General features: G+C 41.6%; 1 protein-coding gene and 1 long non-coding RNA gene across 5 annotated transcripts; one reads left to right on the forward strand and one right to left on the reverse strand.

The window, feature by feature from the left end:
- Positions 1-279: 279 nt before the first annotated feature.
- Positions 280-21,083, forward strand: LOC309370164. 4 transcript variants are annotated; one of them, XR_014168457.1, is made up of 6 exons: positions 280-1,083; positions 2,425-2,558; positions 16,292-16,381; positions 16,536-16,658; positions 18,617-18,656; positions 20,958-21,083. It is a non-coding gene; the product is annotated as an uncharacterized lncRNA (long non-coding RNA). The 4 variants fall into 4 exon arrangements; XR_014168456.1 differs by having other exon boundaries at positions 16,292-16,658; XR_014168458.1 differs by lacking the exon at positions 18,617-18,656 and having other exon boundaries at positions 16,292-16,658; positions 20,958-21,047.
- Positions 11,098-24,895, reverse strand: CYP17A1 (cytochrome P450 family 17 subfamily A member 1). Its single transcript, XM_081911597.1, has 8 exons — positions 23,641-24,895; positions 20,945-21,083; positions 18,022-18,251; positions 16,774-16,860; positions 14,951-15,166; positions 13,639-13,808; positions 13,063-13,166; positions 11,098-11,803 (listed from the first exon to the last, which is right to left on the reverse strand). Exons 1-8 carry the CDS (start codon positions 23,947-23,949, stop codon positions 11,526-11,528), a joined length of 1,533 nt encoding a protein of 510 aa, XP_081767723.1. The 5' UTR covers positions 23,950-24,895; the 3' UTR covers positions 11,098-11,525.
- Positions 24,896-25,130: the final 235 nt, after the last annotated feature.

Here is a 25,130-nt window from a genome sequence, read left to right on the forward strand (position 1 = left end):
ATTTCTGGCGTCTGTGCAGACGTGATTTTCGGTGTCTACACAAGCGCGGGTGCGATTTCCGGCACCACGGAAGCAAGTCCCCATGCCGTGCTGTGCTGGTTTAGCGCAGCGTGCGAGGACTTGCCAAGTGGGCGGCTCAGTTCAGGGGCAGCTTGTGGGCCGGTTAAACGACTCCCGTGGGCCGCTTGTTGCCAACCCCAGCTCTAGGCAGCCCTCAAGCTGGCCTTTTAATGCCAGTGCCTTCCATTGTTGCTCCCTAGCTGGTGGTGTTCAGTAGCTTATGATTGTTTATTTTGCATGGGAGGATCTCTCTGTTTCTCCTTTTTTCCAATCTTAAATTCAGCTCTCTACATCTTGCAGCAATTTGTGATTTTTTTAAAACAAATACAAAAATCCCAATGAAAATTCACCAGCATTTTAGTGCAAATATCTTGTACGCATTTGTGCAAACAAGTTTCCCCCATATAATGCACAAGCTGTTCCTCTGTAGGGGGCAATATTGACTTGGAATAATTAACATCTGTGCCAATCTACAGTTTTATAGATCCATAGGAAATTAAGAAATCCAAGATTACGGGGGTTGGATTAGATAACCCTCTGGTCCCTTCCAACTCTACAATTGTATGATTCTATGAGTATGTATTTTCTGCACATACTCAGAGAGGTAAGTATGCTGTAGCAGCTTCCTCAGAGCCAGACTGTCAGCAAGACATTTGGAATATGAGAGGGAGAGTATTTCTTTCTGGATTTGTTTGTGATTGAAGAGCAGCTGTGCTCTGAGGGTTCATGCTTTCCCAGTTCATCTGGCCACATGCCCAGGCTGGAGGGCCCACAGGTATTTTGGTATTAATTCACCATGCTTTATTGCTTTTGTTCTGTGTCTGCTGCAAGAAAGTAACAATCTCCTGCTTACCATTGCTTCATATGTCCCTAGGGTTATTGTGTAACTTGGTATAATTACCCAGGGAGCCAGAAGCACACGAGGACTCAGCATGGGAAGCAACGGGAGAAGTTTATTCCCATCTGAAGGAACAGTAATAAACAGATTCCAGTGAAATCGACAGACATTGCTCATTGACGTGGGTAGGTTCTCTCAGTGTTAGCAAGTTCAATTATTGCTGAAGGGGAAGCACACATTCCTGCAAATATTAAGTACTTGCTTGTGATGTAAATACATCATACAGTAGTGCCTCGGGTTAAGTACTTAATTCGTTCTGGAGGTCTGTTCTTAACCTGAAACTGTTCTTAACCTGAAGCACCACTTTAGCTAATGGGTGCTGCCGCCGTGCCACTGGAGCACAATTTCTGTTCTCATCCTGAAGCCGAGTTCTTAACCTGAAGCACTATTTCTGGGTTAGCGGAGTCTGTAACTTGAAGCGTATGTAACCTGAAGCATATGTAACCTGAGCTACCACTGTATCTTGTAATGCTATCACCTAGCCATGGTTCTGGGCTGTCGTGAGTTTATCATCTATTAGAGTCAGCCTACGCTTTCTCTTTCTCGTTCCCTATCAGGTCCTCTGTAGGTGTGACACTGCTTCTGGAAACCATTTCAGATGTTGAATTCTCACTTCTGGCACATATTCAGGGCACTACCCTAAAGCTGAGTGCTAAAAGGAATGATGTTGATTTTAAATACAGTAACCCCAGGGCTGTCCATGACATTTTGCTCTCACACTGTCATGAAGAATTGTGTTTAATAAGATGTCTGTAAAGCCCTTAGCAGTAAGAATCAGTAACTCCACTTCTGGAAATTTCTGGTCTTAATTGTTCACCCTTTGGCATGAGGCACAAGGTATGCATTAACATAGTTCTAGTGAAAGGTATTGAGACTGTGAAAGTCAACCAATGTCAAAATGTGCAGACTGGAGAGTATGACATAAGGTAAAGCATATGAAGGGAGTAAACGGACTCTGTCTCTTAATATAAGCAATAAGAGGACACTTAAAAAGACAAGAAGCCAATTAAGATCATACAAACAAATTGCATTGCCCCATGCAGCAAGTGGCTGTGGAGACCAAGAGTTTGAGAGGATTCACAGAAGGAATGTGTTGGCATTGGCTAATGTTGTCAGAACCACCTGTTGTAAAGAGAAGTGATCTCTAATTATTTCAGGATGAGACCTTCCGGGGAAGATTATCCAGCATCTGTTCAGTGTATCTTTGCACCTGTCTCAATAGCAATGACCACTTTCAAACTGGGCTATAGAATTTTGATGGATCTGTGGAGATGACAAGTTTCTATGTTTTTGTAATATTTCTAAATATATACTGATATAGAAAGTCTTCCCTGGAAAGTGTGTGGGAAGGGGGAGTATTTAGATATTGAAAATAGTTCTCAGTAGCACAACATTTGATAATACCGACCATATTCTTTGTAAGAGCTCTAATATGCTAAAATACTGCAATAGTATTTTTTCCCCAGGTTGCTTTGTGTGTTCAGGGATTTTCCACTTTTCCCGCTGTGTCATCCCAAGATAACACAGAGAAAGCTGGATTGCTTAATCCTGTTTGACATCAGTGACAGTGTAAATGGTACAGCATATATTTCTGCACAAGGTGAACATGTTTCTCTATAACTGGGCATTTGGCTGATTGAACATTCTACTACCTTTTAAATAAGTTTGTGGGAGGGAAATCATTTTTGTTGTATTTTATGTTCTCATTTTGTGTTTTTATGTTGCAAAATGCCCTGTGATCTTCAGATGAAGGGCAGAATACAAATTAAAAAATAATAATAATCTGTTTAGGGTGAAGCCTAGACAATGGCAACAGGAATATACAAAGTGGCAGTACAACCAGTGGCAGAAAGGCAGGGCATATCTCCTTTCACTCCATCCTATGTATTATTATTGACAAAGGAAAGTGTAAGGATACGTTTTCTCTAAGGGATAAGAATACTTTAGCACCTATGGACCTGCAAACAAATAGCTTACTACTACTACAAAATAGCTTACTACTACAAATAGCTTACTACTACTGTACTACCCAAGTGGTTCCAGGATACTGCAGGGCTGTCTAATCATGATAAATCTCTTATTTTATTATATCCAGTCTCTACATGTTATAATTATTTTTGAAGCAATGCATTCTACCTTTTCCACCCAGCCAAGTAATTAAAAAAATTAATCTTCTGTAACCTAGTATGGAAAGTGGAGAGACTTGATAATGTCATCTGGTTTTATTTCTCCTATTGTGCCCTGGTGAAGTTTTAATCTATATATATGTGCCTGCACCTATTGCAGGCTGCTAAATATGAGCTTCAGCAAGCTGGGGCTATGGGACAGAGCCCTCAAGCTAAAATATGGGAATTGAAGCTGTGAGGCAGCTGGTGGGGATATAAATACTGATAGAAGTGATTTCAGAGGGAGTGTTTGCCAGCGAATGGGAAATCCAAGGTCATTAAATCATAGGCCAAACTGGCATCCCAGGTCTTGATATTAAATCTGGAAGGATACTTTATTTCATGTCTATCTGGATAGTGAAGGAAGAAGGCAGAATTTAGGTCAAGCAAAAGGATGCAGGCGTCAGTGGGTGACATTTTGTTAACACAAACGAAAGCTTGAAAGCAAACTGAGTTTGGCCACCTGGAAGATCATTTTGGGGGTACTGAGCATTTTGCTCTTAGCTTAATCAGCAAGAGCCACTGACCATGTTGCTTTATGTTGAAAACATTCTATACCTAGTCAGAAACTGGTGACTATATCAAGAGAAGAGCAGGTTGGGAAAGAGTGAAAGAATTTGCCAAAATCTGGTTTGTTTGAGCCTGTAAGGGCATTTGCAAACTGGCATAATTAACATGTGCATATCTCTCTGTATGTCTCTCTCTGTCTATGTCACACACACACACACACACACACACACATTCTCTCTCTCTCTCTCTCTCTCTCTCTCTCTCTCTCTCTCTCTCTCTCTCTCTCTCTCTCTCTCTGTGTGTCTAAGTGTAACCTTATTTTTGCTACAACAGCATGTTTCTTTCCAGTCTAATTTCAGTGGGAGAAGGGGAGCAGAGAAGGCCTCTGTGGGTGTATGTGTGAGTGCCTTGGTGATTTTATAGAATGGCGAGAGTGGCATGAGTCTGTTTGGGAAAACTCGATGGCAGTTTTGTTCCTTACATAAAAGACACCCACTTATCCACTTCCAGTGTTATTGGACATGATCCCGGTTATGAAACTCATGACTGGTGCTCACTAAAAACTTGCTCACTGAAAAGAAGTATAAGGACTAACAAGGACACCTTTTCAGAATGGTGGGTTTCTTTTCTTAACTTTGTAGGCCCAAAAACCTCGTACACTGGACTGTGCTATTAGGAGCCCTTGATCAATAGATCTAACACCTTACCAAGGCAAATAGCTGTTAACTGTGGCACACTCTGAGCTCTTCCTTGAAGTCCTTCCAACACACACACACACACACACAGAGAGAGAGAGAGAGAGAGAGAGAGAGAGAGAGAGAGAGAGAGAGAGAGAGCTGAACCAGGAACTTCCCTCACAAAGATTGCATGGTTTGAGATTGATTTTTATTTTGCAACAGCCAATGCTTAGAGCTAGAGGTGTGGGGATGATCTCCATCTTGTGGCAATTGTAGAGTATTTATTCTCTTTCTACTCCTTATTTCACTGTGTTGAGCTTTTCTTAAGCTCTCTCTCTTGCTTAACTATTTTCCTTACTATGTACACTTAAAAAAGAAAAGAAAATGAAGCGCTTGGGGTTGTTTTTAAGTCAATCCACCGTGAGCTATTTATATACCATGCATGGTGCACCTTGATAGACATGAGACTAGCAATTTGAACCAGGAGAAGTTAGCCATCACATAACAGGTCTTCAGTCTGGTGGACTCCCTCTATATAGCACTACAAGGCTGCATCCACATCACACATTTAAAGTCTTTGCTTGGTAAGAGGTGATTTTCTATATTGAATATACTTTCCAGGAAGAGGGCACTTTAGTCAAGAAGAACACACTAGTTGTTGGAAAAATAAATTCACACTAGAAACCTGAAAGTTTTTTTTACTAATGGCCCAAGCTATCTGAAACAATGAATATGCTCAGTTATCCTTCACATCAAGTCTGGGATGATCTTCTAAAATAAGTATGTTAGACCTGAAATAGGAAACATGTGGCCCTCCAAATGTTGTTTGATTGCAGATTCCATCATCCATAACCATTGTCCAAGCTGGTTGGGTTTGATGGGGCGTCCATTAACACCTGGAGTTTCACAGATTTCTCATCCTGCCTTAGATAGCTATAATGGCTTCCATCTCATAGGAGTGCTCACTTTAAAAAGTAACACAATGCCAGCATTCTTACAAATGAATATTTTGAATGGCTATTGATCATAAGCAGCAAAAGGGGGGATATAAAAAAGGGTGTGAGCTCAGCCTCCCGTTGCTGTGTAGTAGATCATCTTAACTGGCTGAAGGTACTGGAATAAGCCCAGAACAACTTTTTTTTTTTTGGTCCTCAACACATTGTAGTCTTGATCTTCTCAGGCAAGCCTTGTTTCCCAAGCAGCCCTGATCTGTTCTGGTTCAGGATAAAGGATAATAAAGATCCTACTGAATTATAGCACAACCCTAATCCTATAATGGAACTTCCTCCTGGTAAACGGAGTTAGGATTGGAGCTTTTGATGTTCCTAGAATTGTTGACAGTTATTATGGCAGATGCAGATAGGCTGTTTGTTGCTTTGGCAAGGCTCTGTGTTTATTTTCTGTCAAATGCCTAACAAAAAATATTGTACCAGTTTCTGAGAACCTGCTGCATGGTACAGATTTACATCTTTCGCACCATTTGAAGATTCTCTGAAGGAGCATTTCTCAAACTGCAAGGTAAAGCTACACAAATTGACTGGATAGCTCAGTCAGTAAAACATGAGATGCTTAATCTCAGGGTCATAGGTTTGATCCCCACACTGGGTGAAAAGTTCCTGCATTGCAGGAGGTTGGACTAGATGATCCTCATGGTCCCTTCCAATTCTACAATTATATTCTATCGACTTATTGCCTTGCACAAGTAATTTCCAGCTTTTCTAACATAAGGACTAGTTTCTCTTATTTCTTTTTTATACCAAACAAGGAGCCAGTGTGGTGTGGTGTAGTGGTTAGTGTTGGACTAAGACCTGGGAGACCAGGGCTCATACCCCCCACTCGACCATTAAGCTTATGAGGTGACCTTGGACCAGTCACTGTCTACTGTGTTTTCAGAGATGAGGGTTCTGCCATCATTACCCTTCTGCTTCCCAGCAGGCTTTGGTGCAAACTGACACCTGCACAACAGGCCAAAAAACCCCCCCATTTGAATGTCTGCTACTTCCTCTCCCCTTTCTATTTTAAGACTTTGACCAGATAGAGAAAACATGTCTTGAGCATCACCCATAAGCTACTTTTTCCTCTCCTCACTGCTGTTTACCATCTAGCATGATTTAGAGTTCTTAAGAACTCAAAAGCTTGCACATTATTTTGTGATACTTTGGTATTTTGGAATTTCTCATTTTTGGAATCTTTTAATACTGCAGCTGAGTGACTTGTGTCATAATCACCGGGAACTGTTGTAAATATGTGTGAGCTGGTGCCATCTAGCGAGCTCCACAGTATATGCAAACTGTTAACTCTTCTGCAGCTAACATGCAGAAGAGTTGCTGTAACAGCCAGATTGGTGTTCATTCACCCTGGCCAAGTTGACTAATTGCGGTAGACTATGGATGCTCATTCTGTTGAAATGTGCTTCCTGTTGAAAGATGAACAACACCTTTGTTCGGATGCTCATCTGAATGTGGGTATTGTCCACCTTTCAGTGGGATGTGCATGCAGTTGTGGGTCTTCATCCACATTCTGCTTCAACCAGTCCTGCAACTGCATACATGTATAGCTGGCCTGGGAGAGGGGAATGCTAATAGGCAACTAAACCAGGATGGCAAAATAGGAAGTTGACTGGGTAAGGGTTGTGTTCCTTTCTCTCCTGCCTCTTCACATTGAAGGCAGTGTGAGGGTTTTGTCTGCCTCCAGTAATGTTCACTGTGTAGCCAAATTTGATCAGTTTTGGAACTCCCGCTCATCAAAGAGAAATTTGTTCTCCTGGTTGGCGTCTTTTCGACATCAGTTAAAGCCTTCATCTGGCCTTTGGGGACTGAAGAGATGGTAGGCTGGTTCCTATTCAGTGTGACTTCTGTTATTGGTGCCATTTTGTATACTGTGAGTTCAAATAATATAAAACAATCTCTAGCTTCTCTGCACACTTGCACCGTTTAACTTTTGCTTTTATGACCAGGACAAATGTACATGCTCTCTGCTTCAGTGAAATGTGACATCAATTGCTGAGGGATATGTTTTAATTCAGCCAGAATCCATAATACATACCATAAAACCATGGTAAATGTGAAGCAAATATGGTAAAATATGCACACAAGTTCATCCATGCATACAAGGAATATGGAGAACGGGAACTGTAAGTCTAGTGACAAATATACTAATAGAGGAATCAACCAACCAAGAAAACAATTGTGATTGTAGTTCTATAAACCTTTCAGTAACTTTGTAGAATTAAACAACATCAACATGGAGTATGTCACGTTGAATATGGTGATCTTTGCTTCGAAGCAATCTGAGCATAGGAGTATAGCAAATATTCCCTTCTGAAATAGCTGAAGCTTCCTAATTTACTAGTTGGTATATTTTAATCATTTATTAGCTAAGTTACACTGCCATTCTATTGGAAGAAATTTCCAGTGTGGTTTGTTCTCAGGTAAATAGTGTAGGATTGTTGCTTTTAGTGAGAAAGCTTGGCATTTTTAAAAAGCAAAATTGGTTTGTGTTAATAAATCTAGGAAAACCTTCTTGAATCATATTTATTGAATCATTATCACCCCCCTCAATTTAGAGTCCTTGCTGCAAATGGTATGCAAACTAACCATGTTTAATCAGAAGCTTAATGGGGTTCACACCCTGTCAACCTTTGGCTGAATAAACAGTCCCCAAAGCAGATTTATATATTCCAAAATAAGTAATAAAAATAAAACCCTTTTAGTATTTTTGGGGAGAATATTCATTTTTATTGCCAAGATTCTCCCCATTAATGATAATTGCATTCTGCTTCATATATCTAAGTCTTTTTTAATTTCTTTCCAATTCCTCACTTAATTATCTTTATAGATGTTATGATTATTTACCTATAGTGACACTCCTACGAACTTCGCTTTTTTCTCTTATTTTCCAGCTGGTAATTTTCCCTAATTTCTTCTAATGCTATTCCTATTGCAAATGATCCCAATACTTAACAATACACAATGTCTGAAAAATTGGTGAAAAGATCTGTCTATCTGGAGGGGGAAGAAACCTAGGATAAAACATACGATATTTATCGTCAAAAGACAGAGGAGGTTTTGCACTCCCTGACTTAGAATTGTATTTTGAAGCTCCCTACCTGTGTTGAATTAAAGACTGGGTTTTGCTAGAAAATAGGGACGCGGGTGGCACTGTGGGTTAAACCACAGAGCCTAGGACTTGCTGATCAGAAGGTTGGCAGTTCGAATCCCCATGACGGGGTCAGCTCCTGTTGCTCAGTCCCTGCTCCTGCCAACCTAGCAGTTCGAAAGCACGTCAAAGTGCAAGTAGATAAATAGGTACCGCTCCGGCAGGAAGGTAAATGGTGTTTCCGTGTGCTGCTCTGGTTCGCCAGAAGCGGCTTAGTCATGCTGGCCACATGACCCAGAAGCTGTACGCCGACTCCCTCAGCCAATAAAGCGAGATGAGCACCGCAACCACAGAGTCGGTCACGACTGGACCTAATGGTCAGGGGTCCCTTTACCTTTACCTTTATTGCTAGAAAATACACAGTTGATAGACTTGGAGGGCCATGATGTCAAATATGGCTGGTATTTGGTACGGCAAAGCTGGAATACGTAAAAGCTTCGCCAGTCATGTTATTAGAAAAACCTTAGTATGGGAAAAATACAAAAAATTGTTAGAAAACGAAACACCAAAGTGGTTATTCCCAATAGAAGCTGAGACAAGGGGAAAAAATTAATAAAAGTGACAACTGGGGTACCAGTAATGAATTGCTAGACATCTCAGAAGGAGAACCAAAAATAGGGGGGGGGGAATGAAGAGATTAAAGAGTACATGTTGGACTGGCTAAATTATCACCAAATCGATTCAAAATTTAAGGTAGATAAGAAATTGGGATTCGCAGAAAAACCATCAAAATTTGAAAAAGAAATATTAAAATTTAGAGTTGAAAATTTATATAAAATGTATAGGATATTACTTGATTGGGAAACGAAAGAAGAATTTGTAAAATCATCTGTGATCAAAGGGGCACAAGATGTGGGTCATAATATTGATTTGAACCTGTGGGAACAATTGTGGAAAACAAACTTAAAATTCACTGCTAGTTATGCATTAAAAAAGAACTACAGTGGTACGTACTTAATTCATTCCAGAGGTCCGTTCTTAACCTGAAATTGTTCTTAACCTGAAGCACCACTTTAGCTAATGGGGCCTCCTGCTGCGCTGTGCGGCCACCGCATGATTTCTGTTCTGATCCTGAAGCAAAGTGCTTAACCTGAAGTATTATTTCTGGGTTAGCGGAGTCTGTAACCTGAAGCGTATGTAACCTGAGGTACTACTGTATAAGAATTTAAAAGAAGACTGGACATTATATATCGATTATATGAAAAAATATTATAACAAGAATATAATTGTAACAGGCTGACAAAAAACACTCAGCAGTAGATGTTACAACGTGGGATAATATAAGGTACTGAAAACAACTTAGTAGAGTAAGAAAACGCAGTTGAAAAGATAGCAGTTAGGAAACCAAGGAAGGAGTGGAAGGGGAGTAAAAACTAAGGTTTATAAGAGTCAAACTCAAGGAATAAGCTATGTTACCATTATTATTCATATATATGTGTTGTGTGTGTGTGTGTGTGTGTATATATATATATATGTTTGTTTTTCCCCCAATTGTCCTGTGTCTGACTGTAACACAGTATGTGTTGATGGTATGATAAAACAGAAAAGCAAATTGAAAAAAAGAAAAAACCCTTTTGGCAGTTGTATTGAGCATAACAGCAGGTGGAAAATGAAATATATGTGGGGGGAAGAAAAGCCATATATGAGAGAAATAGGATGTAGGTAACTAAACTCAATGGTATTTCTAGAGGGAGGATATAGTGGGGTAGAAGTAAGCTGTACCAAATTTGGAAGTGGATGAAATTAGTTTCTGGCTTCTTCTCTGTAGTAATACAAGTGAATAGCCTTATAAATCTGAGGAAGCCCTATCCTTGTAGCAGAAGGCTTTTAATGCAGGAATGGGTAACATGTGGCCTTCCAGATATTGTTAGACTCCAACTCCCATCAGTCCCACCCAGAATGGCCAGTGATTAGGGATGGGGCTTGTAGTCCATCAACATCTGGAAGACACAGATTTGTTAACTCTCCTGTACTGCATAGCCTTCAGTTTTGAACAAATACATGCTGTGAACAGACTCCAGCTCAGGTATGAGGCCGTTGCTCTTCTCACCCACTGTAGAGCCAGCTGATTAGACCTCCCTAACTATATCCTGCCTTTAAATGAGAGCTATTTTTCTTCCTTGAAGTAACCCCCTTATCATTTGATATTATATCCACAGCGTCTACTTGCGCTCCCCCTAGATAAGAACCAACCAGCTTCGCTTTTCTTCTGACACACTTCCTAAAGCTATTTTAATCCCATCATTGGACAGCTAATGTTCTCCCCTCTCTACAGAAAGTACTAGGACATAAAATGGGTTACATTCAAGGTTGTGGATTTTTTGCTGCTGCCCATAGGTACTGGCAAACAACAGAGACATCACAGTATTCCCATCTGCCTCTGGTGCTCATAGTTAAGTTACATAAGACCCATGACAATGGTTTTGCAGCGCTCTGTCCTTGTTTTATGCATGCTCTTCTCAAACCAGGGCTTTCCCTAATTTGTTGTGCTAGTGCTTTGGCTGGTGTCCGTTGATTTCCTAACTAATCATGACCAGATCTTTGAGCACAAGCATTTGAGGATCCTGTGCTAACATCAATGGAGGCACCAAAAAATAAGAATGGGAGGACACAGAAGGGACAAAGTTCATATCTAAATGGGTGAGCTGTGTTCCACGGGTTAAGATCACTGAAAGAAAATTAACAGTATAGGTTAATGACAGGAGTCCAGCAATGAGAGACAAATGGGGTGACCTCTTTGTTTAGAGACACTTCAGAGTTGTCACTGCTCTGCCATGCAAAACACTGCATTCTCAGTTATTCCATTGGAGTCTGAGGGAGAGATGGAAGAAGATGCAACTTTCGATGTCAAAAAAGTTTCTTATGAACTGTGGTGTCCTTTCTGCCTTTGTCCAATGTGCCTAATATATTCTACTACGTGGATAGTGGCTCGTGTCCTTGACTAAGCAGTTTACTTCCCCTTCTTGGCACACTTATCCAGGAAACCTTTTAATGAACCAGCTGAAGTAATTTTTGGTCTCTTTCCATTTAGGGAGGCTGTCTGAGAGCCAAATAACGTCACTCCTCTCTTACTTTGGCCTTCCAAGCTTCCCGCAGTGTGGCCTTCACTTTGAAATTTGGTACTTGAAGCACAACTCCAAATTTCCCCTCTGGTTCAGGCAGTGTGTGGCCTTGAGGGACGCTGAGTGTGAATCTCTGCAAGGTCCAAGCTATAAAGAGGAACAGCTCCATCTTGGCCAGGACTTCTCCCAAACAAACCCGGATACCAGCTCCAAAGGGAAGATAACTGGGTGAGGGAGAGGCGATTCTCTTCCCATCCGTATCCAGGAAACGTCCTGTGTGGGAGGAAGAACACACATAAACATATCCCCAGAAAACATAAATAAAACATAAACTGATACCATACAAGAACTTGGCTGGAATATCTCTATAGACCAGATGAAGGGAAACTTTGTCCCTCCAGATGTTGCTGAGTTATAACTCCCATCATCCCTGGTCCTTGGCCATGCTTGCTGAGGCTGATGGGAGTTGTAGTTCCTATGCTACCAGATCCTGTTTATGGTTCTTGTATTCTTTAATGAGCCGCTTAACAAGTTGGGTCCAGGACACCTCGTACCTGATCCCTTATATCCCTGCTCAGGCACTAAGGCCTATTAGTGGTTCCTCATGGCTTAGATGCATGGCTCGTACATTCAGTACTGTGGGCCCAGTTTTGTGGCACTCCTGACTTCCTGTTGCACTTTTGACACCTACCGAAGACTTTTTTAAGTATTCCAGCAGGCTTTCTGAATGAATTCTGATTTTATTGTTTTAACTCATTTTTAGTCTTATTATAATGCTCCTCCAGTATTGCTGTGATCAAGCAGTATACACAGTGTTGAAACAAATATTTGGAGGGCCGAAGGCTCTTCACATCTGCTACAGACCCTTCCCAAATGTGCCCGTGGACAGTAATTCTATAACACAGGCCCAGCGAGTCCCCCACACCTACCAGCCCCCTGTCCCCCCTGAAATAGTACTTCTGTCTTGTCAGGGTTCAACCTCAATCTGTTAGCTGGCATCTGTACTCCAACTGCCTCCAGACACTCACACAGGACATTCACCACCTTCACTGGTTCTGATTTAAAAGAGAGGTAGAGCTGGGTGTCATCTGCATACTGGTGAACACCCAGCCCAACCCCCCTGATTATCTCTCCAGCTGCTTCATATAGATGTTAAAAAGCATGGGGGAGAGGATAGAGTCCTGAGGTACCCCACAAGTGAGAGCCCAGAGGTTTGGACACTCATCCCCCAACACCACTTTCTGGGCACGGCCCAGGAGGAAGGAGCAGAACCACTGTATGACAGTGCCCCCAGCTCCAGAAGGATGTCATGGTTGATGGTATCAAAGGCCACTGAAAGATCCAGCAGAACTAGGAAACAGCTTTCATCTTTGTCCCTAGCCCGCCAGAGATGTGACCAAGTCAGTTTCAGGTACTGGGTTGGAAAAGGAATAGAAAAAGTGTGTTGAAAATCCACCCTGCCCAGACAAAAAGGGAATTTAAGCAGCACACACACACACACACACGCCAGGAGGCAAGTGTGGCAGACTCACCTGGATTAAATTCCCCTGGCTTGTCCCACTCTTTCTCATCATGGTGAATGGACCACAGGTTAATCACAACGTGAGCTCCCTTAGGAATGTCATATTTCCCAATGCTGCAGAAAGACAAAGGCCATCAGTGGCTTCCTCTTAAAAAGATAAAGGACTCCTGACAGTTAAGTCCAGTCGCGAACGACTGGAGTTGTGGCGCTCATCTCGCATTACTGGCCGAGGGAGCCGACATTTGTCCGCAGACAGTTTTTCTGGGTCATGTGGCCAGCACGACTAAGCAGCTTCTGGTGAAACCAGAGCAGCACACGGAAACACCATTTACCTTCTCACTGGAGCAGTACCTATTTATCTACTTGCACTTTGACGTGCTTTCAAACTGCTAGGTGGGCAAGAGTGGGGACTAAGCAATGGGAGCTCACCCCGTCGCTGGGATTTGAACCGCTGACCTTCCAATCGGCAAGCCCTAGGCTCAGTGGTTTAGACCACAGCGCCACCCGCTTCCTCTTACTGATGCCCTTATGTCTCCTTCTGCACCTCAGCTTTGCAGCAGATCTCACTTTTGGAAATGGACTTTACCTTGTATCTGCCAGTGCCTCGTGTGGGATAAGGAGTGGAGCTACAGGCCGGATGCGCAGAGTTTCACAAATGGTAGCGTCCAAATAAGGCAAGTGCTGCCGGTCATCAAGCTGAGGAAATCTGTTAAAGCCAAGTTTCTGATCCAGTTCCTCTTGGATCTTTTGCTGCACCTGGGAAGTGTGGAAGAGTTAGACAAATCAGACAATGAGAGCAGCAGGTTAGGAAGTCTGCAATTCAGCTCTCTTTCCCCCCTAATTTATTTAACTGTCGGCCTTACCCTTTTTCTTACAGTTGGGCGACTCAACAGTGGAAAGAAAGCTACTGCCTCTTCAAGTACCGGTACTTTTAAAATAGGGCTTCATGTATTCCTTTGCTCATGCAGTAGGTGTGAGAAACTACACTGCTAGTGGATAACAGCTTTTCCACTTCCCATTTACCAAGACCTTCTGTGCTAACAGAGGGGTGCAGGAAGCTATGGTATTGCTTGTTTGGGGAGGGCTGGTACATATGCTGCCACTAGGGAGCCATTTTTAATTACTGCATGCGGTGCATCAGTGTGTGGATTGGGTGATTCCCCCTCTCCATACCTCTAAAAATGGTGCAGTCCCATGAAGAAAGGTCACTAGGAATGAGTAAATCTTTCAATTTCAATTTCTCTCAGTTTCTCATTTTAAATTCAGTTCCACATCCTTTTGTGATTTTTTTTAAAGTCCTCGTGAAAATTCATCAGCATTTTAGCACAAATTTCTCCCAATGTGTACATTTTTGTATACAATTTTGCCCAAATATACATTTTTTTGCAAAGCAATTCCTCCCCCCAAATATAATGCACTTTTCTGTGTTATTTTAACTAATACATGCATTTATATGTATACTTTACCCTAGTATATGCACTTTTGGTACCCACTACATGGTAGGAGAACTGCATTGCATAATTCAGCGACGTGTTAATTTTGAAGGATGGCTTTCTTTTGATTCACATACTGTTTCCGAAAGTGTGAATTAGATAGGTTCACCTTTAAATGAGAACGACATCAAAATTCTCCCCCATCCCTATTTCCATATGACCTATTTATTGAGCATTCATCCTGACTTGTTTGCATTAGTTGATATTGACTGTTTCATAGAATCATAGAATTGTAGGGTTGGAAGGTACCATGACGGTCATTTAGCCCAACTCCCTGCATTACAGGAATCGACATGGGGCTTGAACCTGCATAGGATTGCACTTTATTCTACTCTTCTCTGTCTTGTTCACATAACACACTGTCAAGAATCCCCAGGAATTTGGGCAGGACTAGAGGAGCTGTACCTCTGGGTAGTGCAGGAGATAGAGCACAATCCACTTCAACACAGTTGTGGTCGTCTCCACACCAGCTCCAAAGATGTCAGCCACTGTCATGAGCAGGTGGTCATCCGTCAGCTCCTGCCCAGGCAACAGATGACTGTTGTTGTTTTCCATGTTGAGTTTGGCTTTCAGGAGTACGTTTAATAAACAATTGGTGGATTCGTCACCGCTGAACATTTCCTGGGTAGAAGATGAAAGCAACTGTGGGCTAAGATCGAGCGACAATTTATGGTCTAGGCCATCATCTACCTACCCCCAACCCCCAAACAACTACTGTCATAAGTCTTTAAAAATGCCAGCTGCCAGCCACTGCCACTGTCAGACCTCCCCCAAAACACGTAAGAGGGAAATAAAATATAAAATACAAACCTTGTTTTAAAATTCTGAAGCTGTGACTATATGCCCACTAATTTGAAATAAATTCTGTTGAGATCAATATAACATTTTGGAACATGGGCAAAAGTATCATGAAATGAGCGAGTCAGTATAGATTAGGTTTATTTATATATCTAATAGCTGCAGTCCTGTCCTGCAAAGCATATTTGCTTGAAAGTAATTAACACTGTAATGGTTCAGCAGCCAACAATTTTTTAGGGAACACGAGGAATGTTTTATTTGTTTATTGTAAACTGAGCCTTACACTGCAAGACTCTGTATGTCTATTGAGAAGTATGTCCCACTGAGCTCAATAGCACTTACTCTCTGGTATTGCAGCCTGATCATTCTTATTATTCTTATTCTTATTATTTATATACCGCCCTATACTTGGGTGTCTCTTGGGCCAGCCCTGATCTCTGCCCATACATTAAATGAATGAATGAATCTTAGTCACTGTGAAAAGTGACTTTGACTTTTATGGAGGTGAGAAGCTCAGAGTAGCATTTTTTAGTTTCACAAGAAGAATAAACTTGTGAGGTAGATTAGTGCCCAAGGCTACCCTGAACATTAATCAAAGCTGAGCAAGGATTTGAAACTGGCTTTCCCGCAGCTAACCCCAAAAGTATAACCACTGTCTTGACAGGAAGAACACAGTAATGCCCGGCCACACAATCCCATTGTTAATGCCACTAACAGCACCTGATATTCCAGATCTGTTATAGTGAGGGTAATATGGTTTGCCAATGAGTCTGATTATTAGTGTTGTGAACCATTCTGGGAATGATATATAAAATATTGTATTTCTTCTTAAATGACTGGGCTTCAGAGGACATGACAGCAAAGCATGTAGGATCTTTCTGTTCTATGTGCTCTGTCCAATTTAACATTTCTTACTGTGCCAACATCCCCCCCATCTTCCTGGTTTAGGACACCTGGTGACTGAGAGCTCCAGAACTGAGGCACCAGAACCGAGGCTTCTTCCCACTTGTGGGCCTATTGTTAAAAAGGTGGGAGAAGGTAAGACATAGAGTCTTGAAGCAGGGTCCTTCTTTATGCACACATCTTTCTCTCCTTCCCTTTTCTCTCATCATCCAAAATTGTGTTCTAATTGTGATTCATATTGGAGTACCATTTTCATCTTTGCTATGACGCTCATTGCTTTTATCCACAGATCCTTCCATCTCCATGAAACAGCTTTCTCTCTTTTGCTGGGTTTGCTCCTCTAAGCATCTCTTTACCCTGGCTTTTGAGACTTGAGGTGCATATTTTTAGGACCCACCTTACGTCTGTGTGTGTAAGTTATTTTTAAGTGTTTTTAATATTGTGTTTTAATTGTTGTAACCCACCCTGGGACCTTAGGGTGAAGAACAGGTAATTAATAACAATAATATTAAGTGTATTCTACTTACTTTATGTTTTGCAAACTTCTGCTGTAGGAGCTGATCTCTTGCTTCCACACACTTCCTCAGCAGTACCAAGTCTTTATTGGGAAAGAGCTGGAGAAAGAAACAACCATAATGACAATTCTTTTCCTGTCTGCAGAAAATAATCCCCTCTCCAGAACTCCTGTGTTAATCCCTGCCACTAAGGGTTATGTAGCAGACAGATCTGTTCCATGTAATGTAGACTGTGATCTGACTAGATGCTTCTGGCATCCTGCACATGCCTCAAAATACCTGTAAAGTGGTACCTCGGGTTACATATGCTTCAGGTTACAGACTCTGCTAACCCAAAAATATTACCTCGGGTTAAGTACTTTGCTTCAGGATGAGAACAGAAATCGTGCAGCGGCGGCGCAGCGACAGCAGGAGGCCCCATTAGCTAAAGTGGTGCTTCAGGTTAAGAACAGTTTCAGGTTAAGAACAGACCTCCAGAACGAACTAAGTACTTAACCCAAGCTTCAAATCAACTGTATAACTTAGTATGATTTCTCTTCCAGTAAAACCTCATGGGTCTCTATTCTGACTTTCTATACGTTGCAAAGATTGACATGATGTGCATGAACATGGAAGTACAGAATATCTGCATCAAATATATCCTATTGAAACAAGTAACTATGGATTTTGCCCAGTCAAAGAACACATTCTGTTCAATGAACACAAAGTGATTTTTCCCCTCCCTCACATAGAATTCTAAGTTAGCTGATCTATATGCTATTGCCCACTCGAATAACTGTCTATCTATCTATCTATCATCTATATCTATCTATCTATCTATCTATCTATCTATCTATCTATCTATCTATCATCTATCTATCATCTATCTATCTATCTATCATCTATCATCTATCTATCATCTGTCTATCTATCTATCTATCTATCTATCTATCTATCTATCATCTATCATCTATCTATCTATCATCTATCATCTATCATCTATCTATCATCTATCTATCTATCTATCTATCTATCTATCTATCTATCATCTATCTATCTATCTATCATCTATCTATCTATCTATCTATCTATCTATCTATCTATCTATCTATCTATCTATCTATCTATATCTACCTATCTATCTATCTATCATCTATCTATCATCTATCTATCTATCCTAAAAGAGTACCTAACCCTCTCTCCTCAACCTCTCTTAATGAAGAATGGCAAATCAGGTGAAAATGTGTTATTTAGTTGCTAGCCCTTCCCACCAGCTCTCACCTGAAGCCAAGGGAAGATATCCAACATGCTCTCCTTGGCTACAGTATCCACAATGCCTTGGCTATATTGGAGCATGGACTCAAACTCAGGGTCTCCACGCTGGTAGGATGAGTTAAAGCAGATGGTGCACACCACATTAGTAACAGCACGTGCCAGTTCAGGTGCCATGTCCAGGGGCAAATTCTGTTTAGCACTCAGAAGTTCACACAAAGTAGCTGCTTCTTGACAGACTAAAAGAAGAGATGCATGAAGGGATGTTAAAACCTTTAGGAGCTATAAGAAGGTGGTTATGAATAAAGATGAAAGGATGAAACTGAGGGACATTGGCAACCCAGATTTGGAGATGGGGTAACTTTGAAATAGACAGGGTAATCCATCAGATAAGAATGCTGGTTCCACATTGGGAGAAGGGTTCAAAGCCATTTCCTCCACAAACTTGCTAATGGCTTTGTCAGGAGGTCATTATCTTTCTGAAGTGACTATACTACTTCCCATATTAAGAATCCTTGCTGTCTGGGTAGCTATTCTATTGTTCCTGACATGCGCAGTATAATTTGAGATCTTGTCTATTCTTGTTTTACTTTTTTTTTAGCAGAAAGAGACTGATAAAGAGTATTTATTTGGCCACACTGCAAGTAAGTTCTGACCACTATAATAATAATAATAATAATAATAATAATAATAATAATAATAATAATAATAATAATAATAATAATTTATTATTTATACCCCGCCCATCTGGCTGAGTTTCCCCAGCCACTCTGGGCGGCTCCCAATCAGTGTTAAAAACAGTACAGCATTACATATTAAAAACTTCCCTGAACAGGGCTGCCTTAAGATGTTTTCTGAATGTCAGGTAATTCTTTATCTCTTTGACATCTGATGGGAGGGCGTTCCACAGGGCGGGCGCCACTACCGAGAAGGCCCTCTGTCTGGTTCCCTGTAGCCTCACTTCTCGCAATGACGGAACCGCCAGAAGGCCCTCGGCGCTGGATCTCAGTGTCCGGGCTGAACGATGGGGGTGGAGACGCTCCTTCAGGTATACAGGACCGAGGCCGTTTAGGGCTTTAAAGGTCAGCACCAACACTTTGAATCGTGCTCAGAAACGTACTGGGAGCCAGTGCAGATCTCTCAGAACCGGTGTTATGTGGTCCCGGCGGCCACTCCCAGTCACCAGTCTAGCTGCCGCATTCTGGATTAATTGCAGTTTCCGGGTCACCTTCAAAGGTAGCCCCACGTAGAGCGCGTTGCAGTAGTCCAAGCGTGAGATAACTAGAGCATGCACCACTCTGGCGAGACAGTCCGCGGGGAGGTAGGGTCTTAGCCTGCGTACCAGGTGGAGCTGGTAGACAGCTGCCCTGGACACAGAGTTAACCTGCGCCTCCATGGACAGCTGTGAGTCCAAAATGACTCCCAGGCTGCGCACCTGGTCCTTCAGGGGCACAGTTACCCCATTCAGGACCAGGGAATCCTCCACACCTGCCTGCCTCCTGTCCCCCAAAAACAGTACTTCTGTCTTGAGAGGATTCAACCTCAATCTGTTAGCCACCATCCAACCTCCAACCGCCTCCAGGCACTCACACAGGACCTTCACCGCCTTCACTGGTTCTGATTTAAAGTGATTTACTACCACTAAGTGACAGTAAAGGACAAAACAAGACGATGCCCTGTACTAAGAATTTTGTACAGTCTCCTTCCTGCTTCCCTTTCCTCCCATATGATACTTCCAATCTGATGCAGGCTGAGAAAATTAATTCCTATATGTATAGAAGACAATCAGAATCATAGCTGCTCCTCCCTGCAAAGAGTTTTCTTCTTAATTGACCCCAAAGATTGGCTGCAATATATTAGGGGGTCATAGGGGCATGCCTAGAAGGGATATGATCCAGTACATTATATCTAATTTTCTTTGTCCCAGTGATCATGTGTTTCCTATAGTTATTCAACTGGGACATCCTGCTTTATATATTTATTTTTTGTTGCTCTTTGAGATTATTAGTATTCTGTTAGACCTTTTCACATTATACAGGTTTGGGGTTTTTGGGTTGTTTTTTAAAAAAAACACACATTACACTACAAATCCATGATTCACCTGAACCCCAGTAGTCTGTGTGATGAGAAGAATATAAAATACTGTACAAAGAAAATATTTGTAAGGAAATCCGATTGCTACTCCTAAAGTTGCAGGTGCCTAATACATGCCTGAAATTATTCAAAGTGTAGTTCTAGGAAGATAATGCACCCTCCCCAAAAGAGCACAGTTGCTCCAGCATAAACCAGCATGTGGCTATAAGATGGAATTCTACCTTTGAAAGGTTTAGGCAGCCAAACACAACTGCACCCAAACTCTGTACCAATGGTTGGAAACAGACTTAACATTCAGAGCAAGCATAGATATGCTTAGAACTGGGAATGGGTGCACACTTCCTCTAGTTCTTTTCCCCCTGCACCTTCACTCCTGAATGGACACACATAATTTAATTTGGTTGCCACCCCTCTGCGCCCCCCCCCCATGTTTCAGGTGGACTTTCACATTTTTGCACATAACTATCATTTTTCTATTTCAATATCTGTTCTGAGAAGGCAAGTAAGGAGGTGGTTTCAAGAGTGATGCAAGCACCAGCTGATCAGGGAGTGATGGCATAAATCCAGTTTCAGCTGCAACCTAGAAAAACAGATTCCTCCCTAAGCTCAACCTGAGGTTTGTGGTGTGTGCCTAAATTCTGGTGATGTGTATATTTGCACTCTGGCTGGAGGAGAATGAACACTGCTCTGAAAACAAATGCTTAAAGTGTTATTCAGCCAAAGAGGAGCAAATTACCCTAATGTTTTGGCCACAAGAGTCATCACTAGGATCTTATCTCCTCAGCTCCCTTCTTGGATTTCTCTTACAGCAATCCCAACTTTTCCTTAGTTTACTTACTGATTTTCTCCAGGGCCAGAGAACCCTTTCCAAACATGGAGAGTGCAGAATGTGCCAGCTTGCGCTGAACTTTCCAGACCGGGCTGTAATTGGCAAATGCAATGTCTTTTCCGTTTCGAGTCAGCAAGTCTGTTGTCACCTTGAATCAATGAAGAAGAAAACTTAACAGCATTGTAGTTTTATTTTACTTGGAAGGAGGAAAAACGCAAACAACTATTTTCATCAGATTCATTCTTCTGCATTTGATTAAAATTTACTTTTTAAAGCCACTTCAGACCAAAAAGTTATTCACAATATCACTGATACAGGTTTGTTATTCCCTAATTATTATGGCTTAAAATGGGCAAATATATACAAACCAGTTTTGTATGTTAAAAGCCTATTTCCCCCCAGAATTGTTCTCTTTTTACAGAAGAGAGGATGTTCCTTCATTCTGGAATTAAAACAGATTTCGGCTGCAGTCCTACACTTGGCTCTAAGTAAGCTCTAGTGAATGTAATGGAACTTATTTCTGAATACAGCGGTACCTCGGTTTATGAACTTAATCCATTCCAGAAGTCCGTTCTTAAACCAAAACCATTCTTAAACCGAGGCACACTTTTCCTAATGAGGCTTCCCGCCGCCAGTGCCCTTCCACCATTTGGCTTCCGTTCGTAGACCGAGGTAGAGTTCACAAACCGGGACACTACTTCCGGTTTTGTGGAGTTCTTATACTGAATAGTTTGTAAACAGGGCTGTTATTAAACCAAGGTACCACTGTAGACATAATACTGCAACATTAGTGCCTTTTCATCTGTATATTAGGGAACCTGCATTCACACTGAAGAGGTATGAGGGTGTAATTTAAGAAGTGCAGCAATTCATTTATTTATTAAAATTATTTTATTGAATTGTTTAAAAATGCTACCTTAACAAGAAAATGAAGAATCAAACACTTTCTGGTTTACATTTCTGATTCTTTGTTTTCTTTATTTTTGTTACGGCTGCACTTTTTTTTTTAAGCAAAACAGAAGGTGCAGCAATTTATCTGGGTCATAAAATTGGGAAATTCTTTGAAAGGTTATTAAATGTTGCATATTACTTAGAGGCCAAGACCAATAATTCCTAAAGCACCTCTGGAACCATTCCAGCGCTGCAGATCTTACAATCAGCCTTGTTTTATGGCATAGTCAAGTAGTTTTGCTGTTGGATTTTGTATATATATACATCCCTCTTCAAAGTCAACATCCTAGGAGAAGAACCTAAATGATTCCCAGACATCAGAAAGGTAGGAAAACAAAATATATGAACATGCCACTTTGTCTAAGGCCACAAATTATATTTGATTAAAGAAAGGCGGAAGTACTATCTAGAACTCAGCAAACATTAATTTATCATACTAAAGGAACCACATAGCTCACGATCCACATCTATGTATTTTAAACTGAATGAATATTTACTGTGTAATGTCTATAATGCATATAGATCATAAGCATTTAGACATGCCAAGGCTAATGTTTCAATGAAAAATAAGTATAATCTAAAAGTAAGATGCATGAAAGCATTTGCTTCTTCACCTCTTCTCCTTGAAAGTTAAGAAAAGTATAGGACAGAAAAGGGTTATAATCAACCAGAAACTGCCTATCAGAATCTGCCTCTTCCTGGCCATGCTGCTGCTCTCCAGATAGTTTTTCTCTCTCTTTGTATTGGGTTACAAAGACAAGTTCATAGGAGTGGCAAGGCAACAGCTCAGTGGTGAAACACATGCTTTTTATGCAGAAGGTGCCAGTTTCAGTCCTTGCATTAGAAGGATCTTAGGTACTGGCAAGAAATCTGCCAAAGCCCTTGAGTGCTGCTGCAAATCAGAGTAGAGAATACTGTACTACAGGTATCAATAATCTTATTCAATAAACCAGTTCCAGAAATTTATAACCTGCAGTTAACTCAGCAACCCAAGTAGTAACTCTTCCTTAGGAACAAAATGGGTGATGCTTTCATTCAAGGAACACAGAAGCCCACTTGTATCATGCTCTGAAGAGCAAATGCATGTTCATAGAATTATAACAGCTTTCGCTGAGGGCAAAATGCAATGTGATAGAGCAAGCCATGACTGCTCACCTCATTTCCCATGCACAATCACCCATGTAAATTTCAGGTATATTTCTTCTAGCCTAGCTCAATCCTAGAACGCTGTTCTGGGCTGGAGATAATGTTTCTGGGATGACTGAACACAGAGGAGAGGTTAGAGGATTCAATGCTCATCACCTGTATGTCCCTTTTCATGTTAAAACCACCCTGTTTTCTGCTGCAGACAGCAGGTCATAACTTAACAATATACAGTGGTACCTCTGGTTACGAACTTAAAAGAACATACAGTGGACGCTTGGGTTGCGAACGTGATCCGTGCAGGGTGCACATTCACAACCCGCAGCGTTCGCAACCTGCAGAGGTGCATCTACACATGCGTGGGTCGCGATTCAGCATTTCTGCGCATGCACAAAGTGCAATTTAGCGCTTTTGCGCATGCACAACTGTCAAAACCCGGAAGTTACCCATTCCAGTACTTCCAGTTTTCGGCGGTCCGTAACCCAAAAAAATGCAACCTGAAGCGTCTGTAACCCGAGGTATGACTGTACTCTGTTGTTTCATCACCTCTTCCACTCTACCCACCAGATTTCATGGCTTAGAAATAAGGAAGACACTTGTAGCTTGCTTACCTTTTGAGGTCGGCCACCAAAGATCTTCCCTTTCTTAAGCAGCACCTCTTTGGCATGGGTATAGTTGTGGACCACTACTACATAACTGGAGCCCATGTACAAGGAGTAGATGCTGCCATACTTCTGCTGCAATCTGTGGAAAAAGAGATGGTACTGGGTATGTCCAATAAAATAAAAGAGGCTTCCGATGACTGGCAGGGATGGCAGGCATCTGGGGTAGTTTGCCTTGGGCTCCAGTTTCCCTTTTGCCATCCTCCAGAAGGATAGGAGAGCCAGCCCCAAGAGTAAGGCAGCCAGTAGAATAGTCATTGCCCCAGGTGGTTTGCTGCTTAGTCAGCAATCAAAGAACAAGAAGACAAAGGGAAGCAATGTCCTGCAACAGCCAAGTTACGGCTCTTATAACTGTTTGTAGTCACATGCTTTTACCTTGGGGGTGTGCCAGGCCTTGCTGGACAACCCATGGGAGATAGCAGTAATCTGAAGCACGAAGGCTAGCCTTGCCTCCTGCCAAAAAAAGAGAAAAGCAGTAACAAAGTGCAAAACTCTTTAGCGGATCTGAGCCAAATATACAATCAAAGATATGCAGTGGGAAATGCATAAGTAAGGGTTATTTGGTTTAATTAAAATGTATAATCTACTTTCCCATTCTAAAAGCAGTCCTCAATATCCCCATAATACATTCCAATATGGGGTAGCCATATCCCCCCCAATTTGTTCATGAAAGACACAAATCTAAGCTGTCAAACTCAATTCTCTATGGAAGTTCTAAACTGGGGTGTCTAAGGTTTCTTAATGCAAAGCAGAATTTATTAATTATCCCTCTATTGGCTGATACGTTTATGCTCACAGCTTACTTTAAAAACAACATAAAGGGCATTAAAAGGTAGCAGATCTAAAAATGCAGCATAAAAATAATTCAATAGGACCAGTTCAAAAAAGGACACGGACTGGGAAAATAAAATTACCTGGTGTGGTGAAGGTATCAGAGTGGGACAGCATTCCAAGGCTGTGTGCCACCACTGAAAAGGCCCTTTCATTATGACAGGCTGGTCACGGCAATTACTAAAGCCAGAATCCAAATGTTTCACTAGTGCAATGAGTTTTAGCTGTGTGATAGAACTTCCATACACTCTCATTTCTGCTTGTGGCTCCTGGGGATTTTAGGGGGTGGGTCATGGAAAGAAGAAAAGGTGGGAAGGTTCCACCGTGCAGATACAGTGGTACCTCGGGTTAAGAACTTAATTCTTTCTGGAGGTCCGTTCTTAACCTGAAACTGTTCTGAAGCACCACTTTACCTAATGGGACCTCCCACTGCTGCCGTACTGCTACAGCTCGATTTCTGTTCTTATTGTGAAGCAAAGTTCTTAACCCGAGGTACTATTTCTGGGTTAGCAGAGTCTGTAACCTGAAGCATCTGTAACCTGAAGCGTCTGTAACCTGAGGTACCACTGTAATGTTAGTTGCTGAAATTGCACTTCCAAGCTTGTGTC

The sequence above is a fragment of the Podarcis melisellensis genome (genome assembly GCF_964234715.1).
Source record: "Podarcis melisellensis genome assembly, chromosome: 5".
Taxonomy (NCBI): Eukaryota; Metazoa; Chordata; class Lepidosauria; order Squamata; family Lacertidae; genus Podarcis; species Podarcis melisellensis.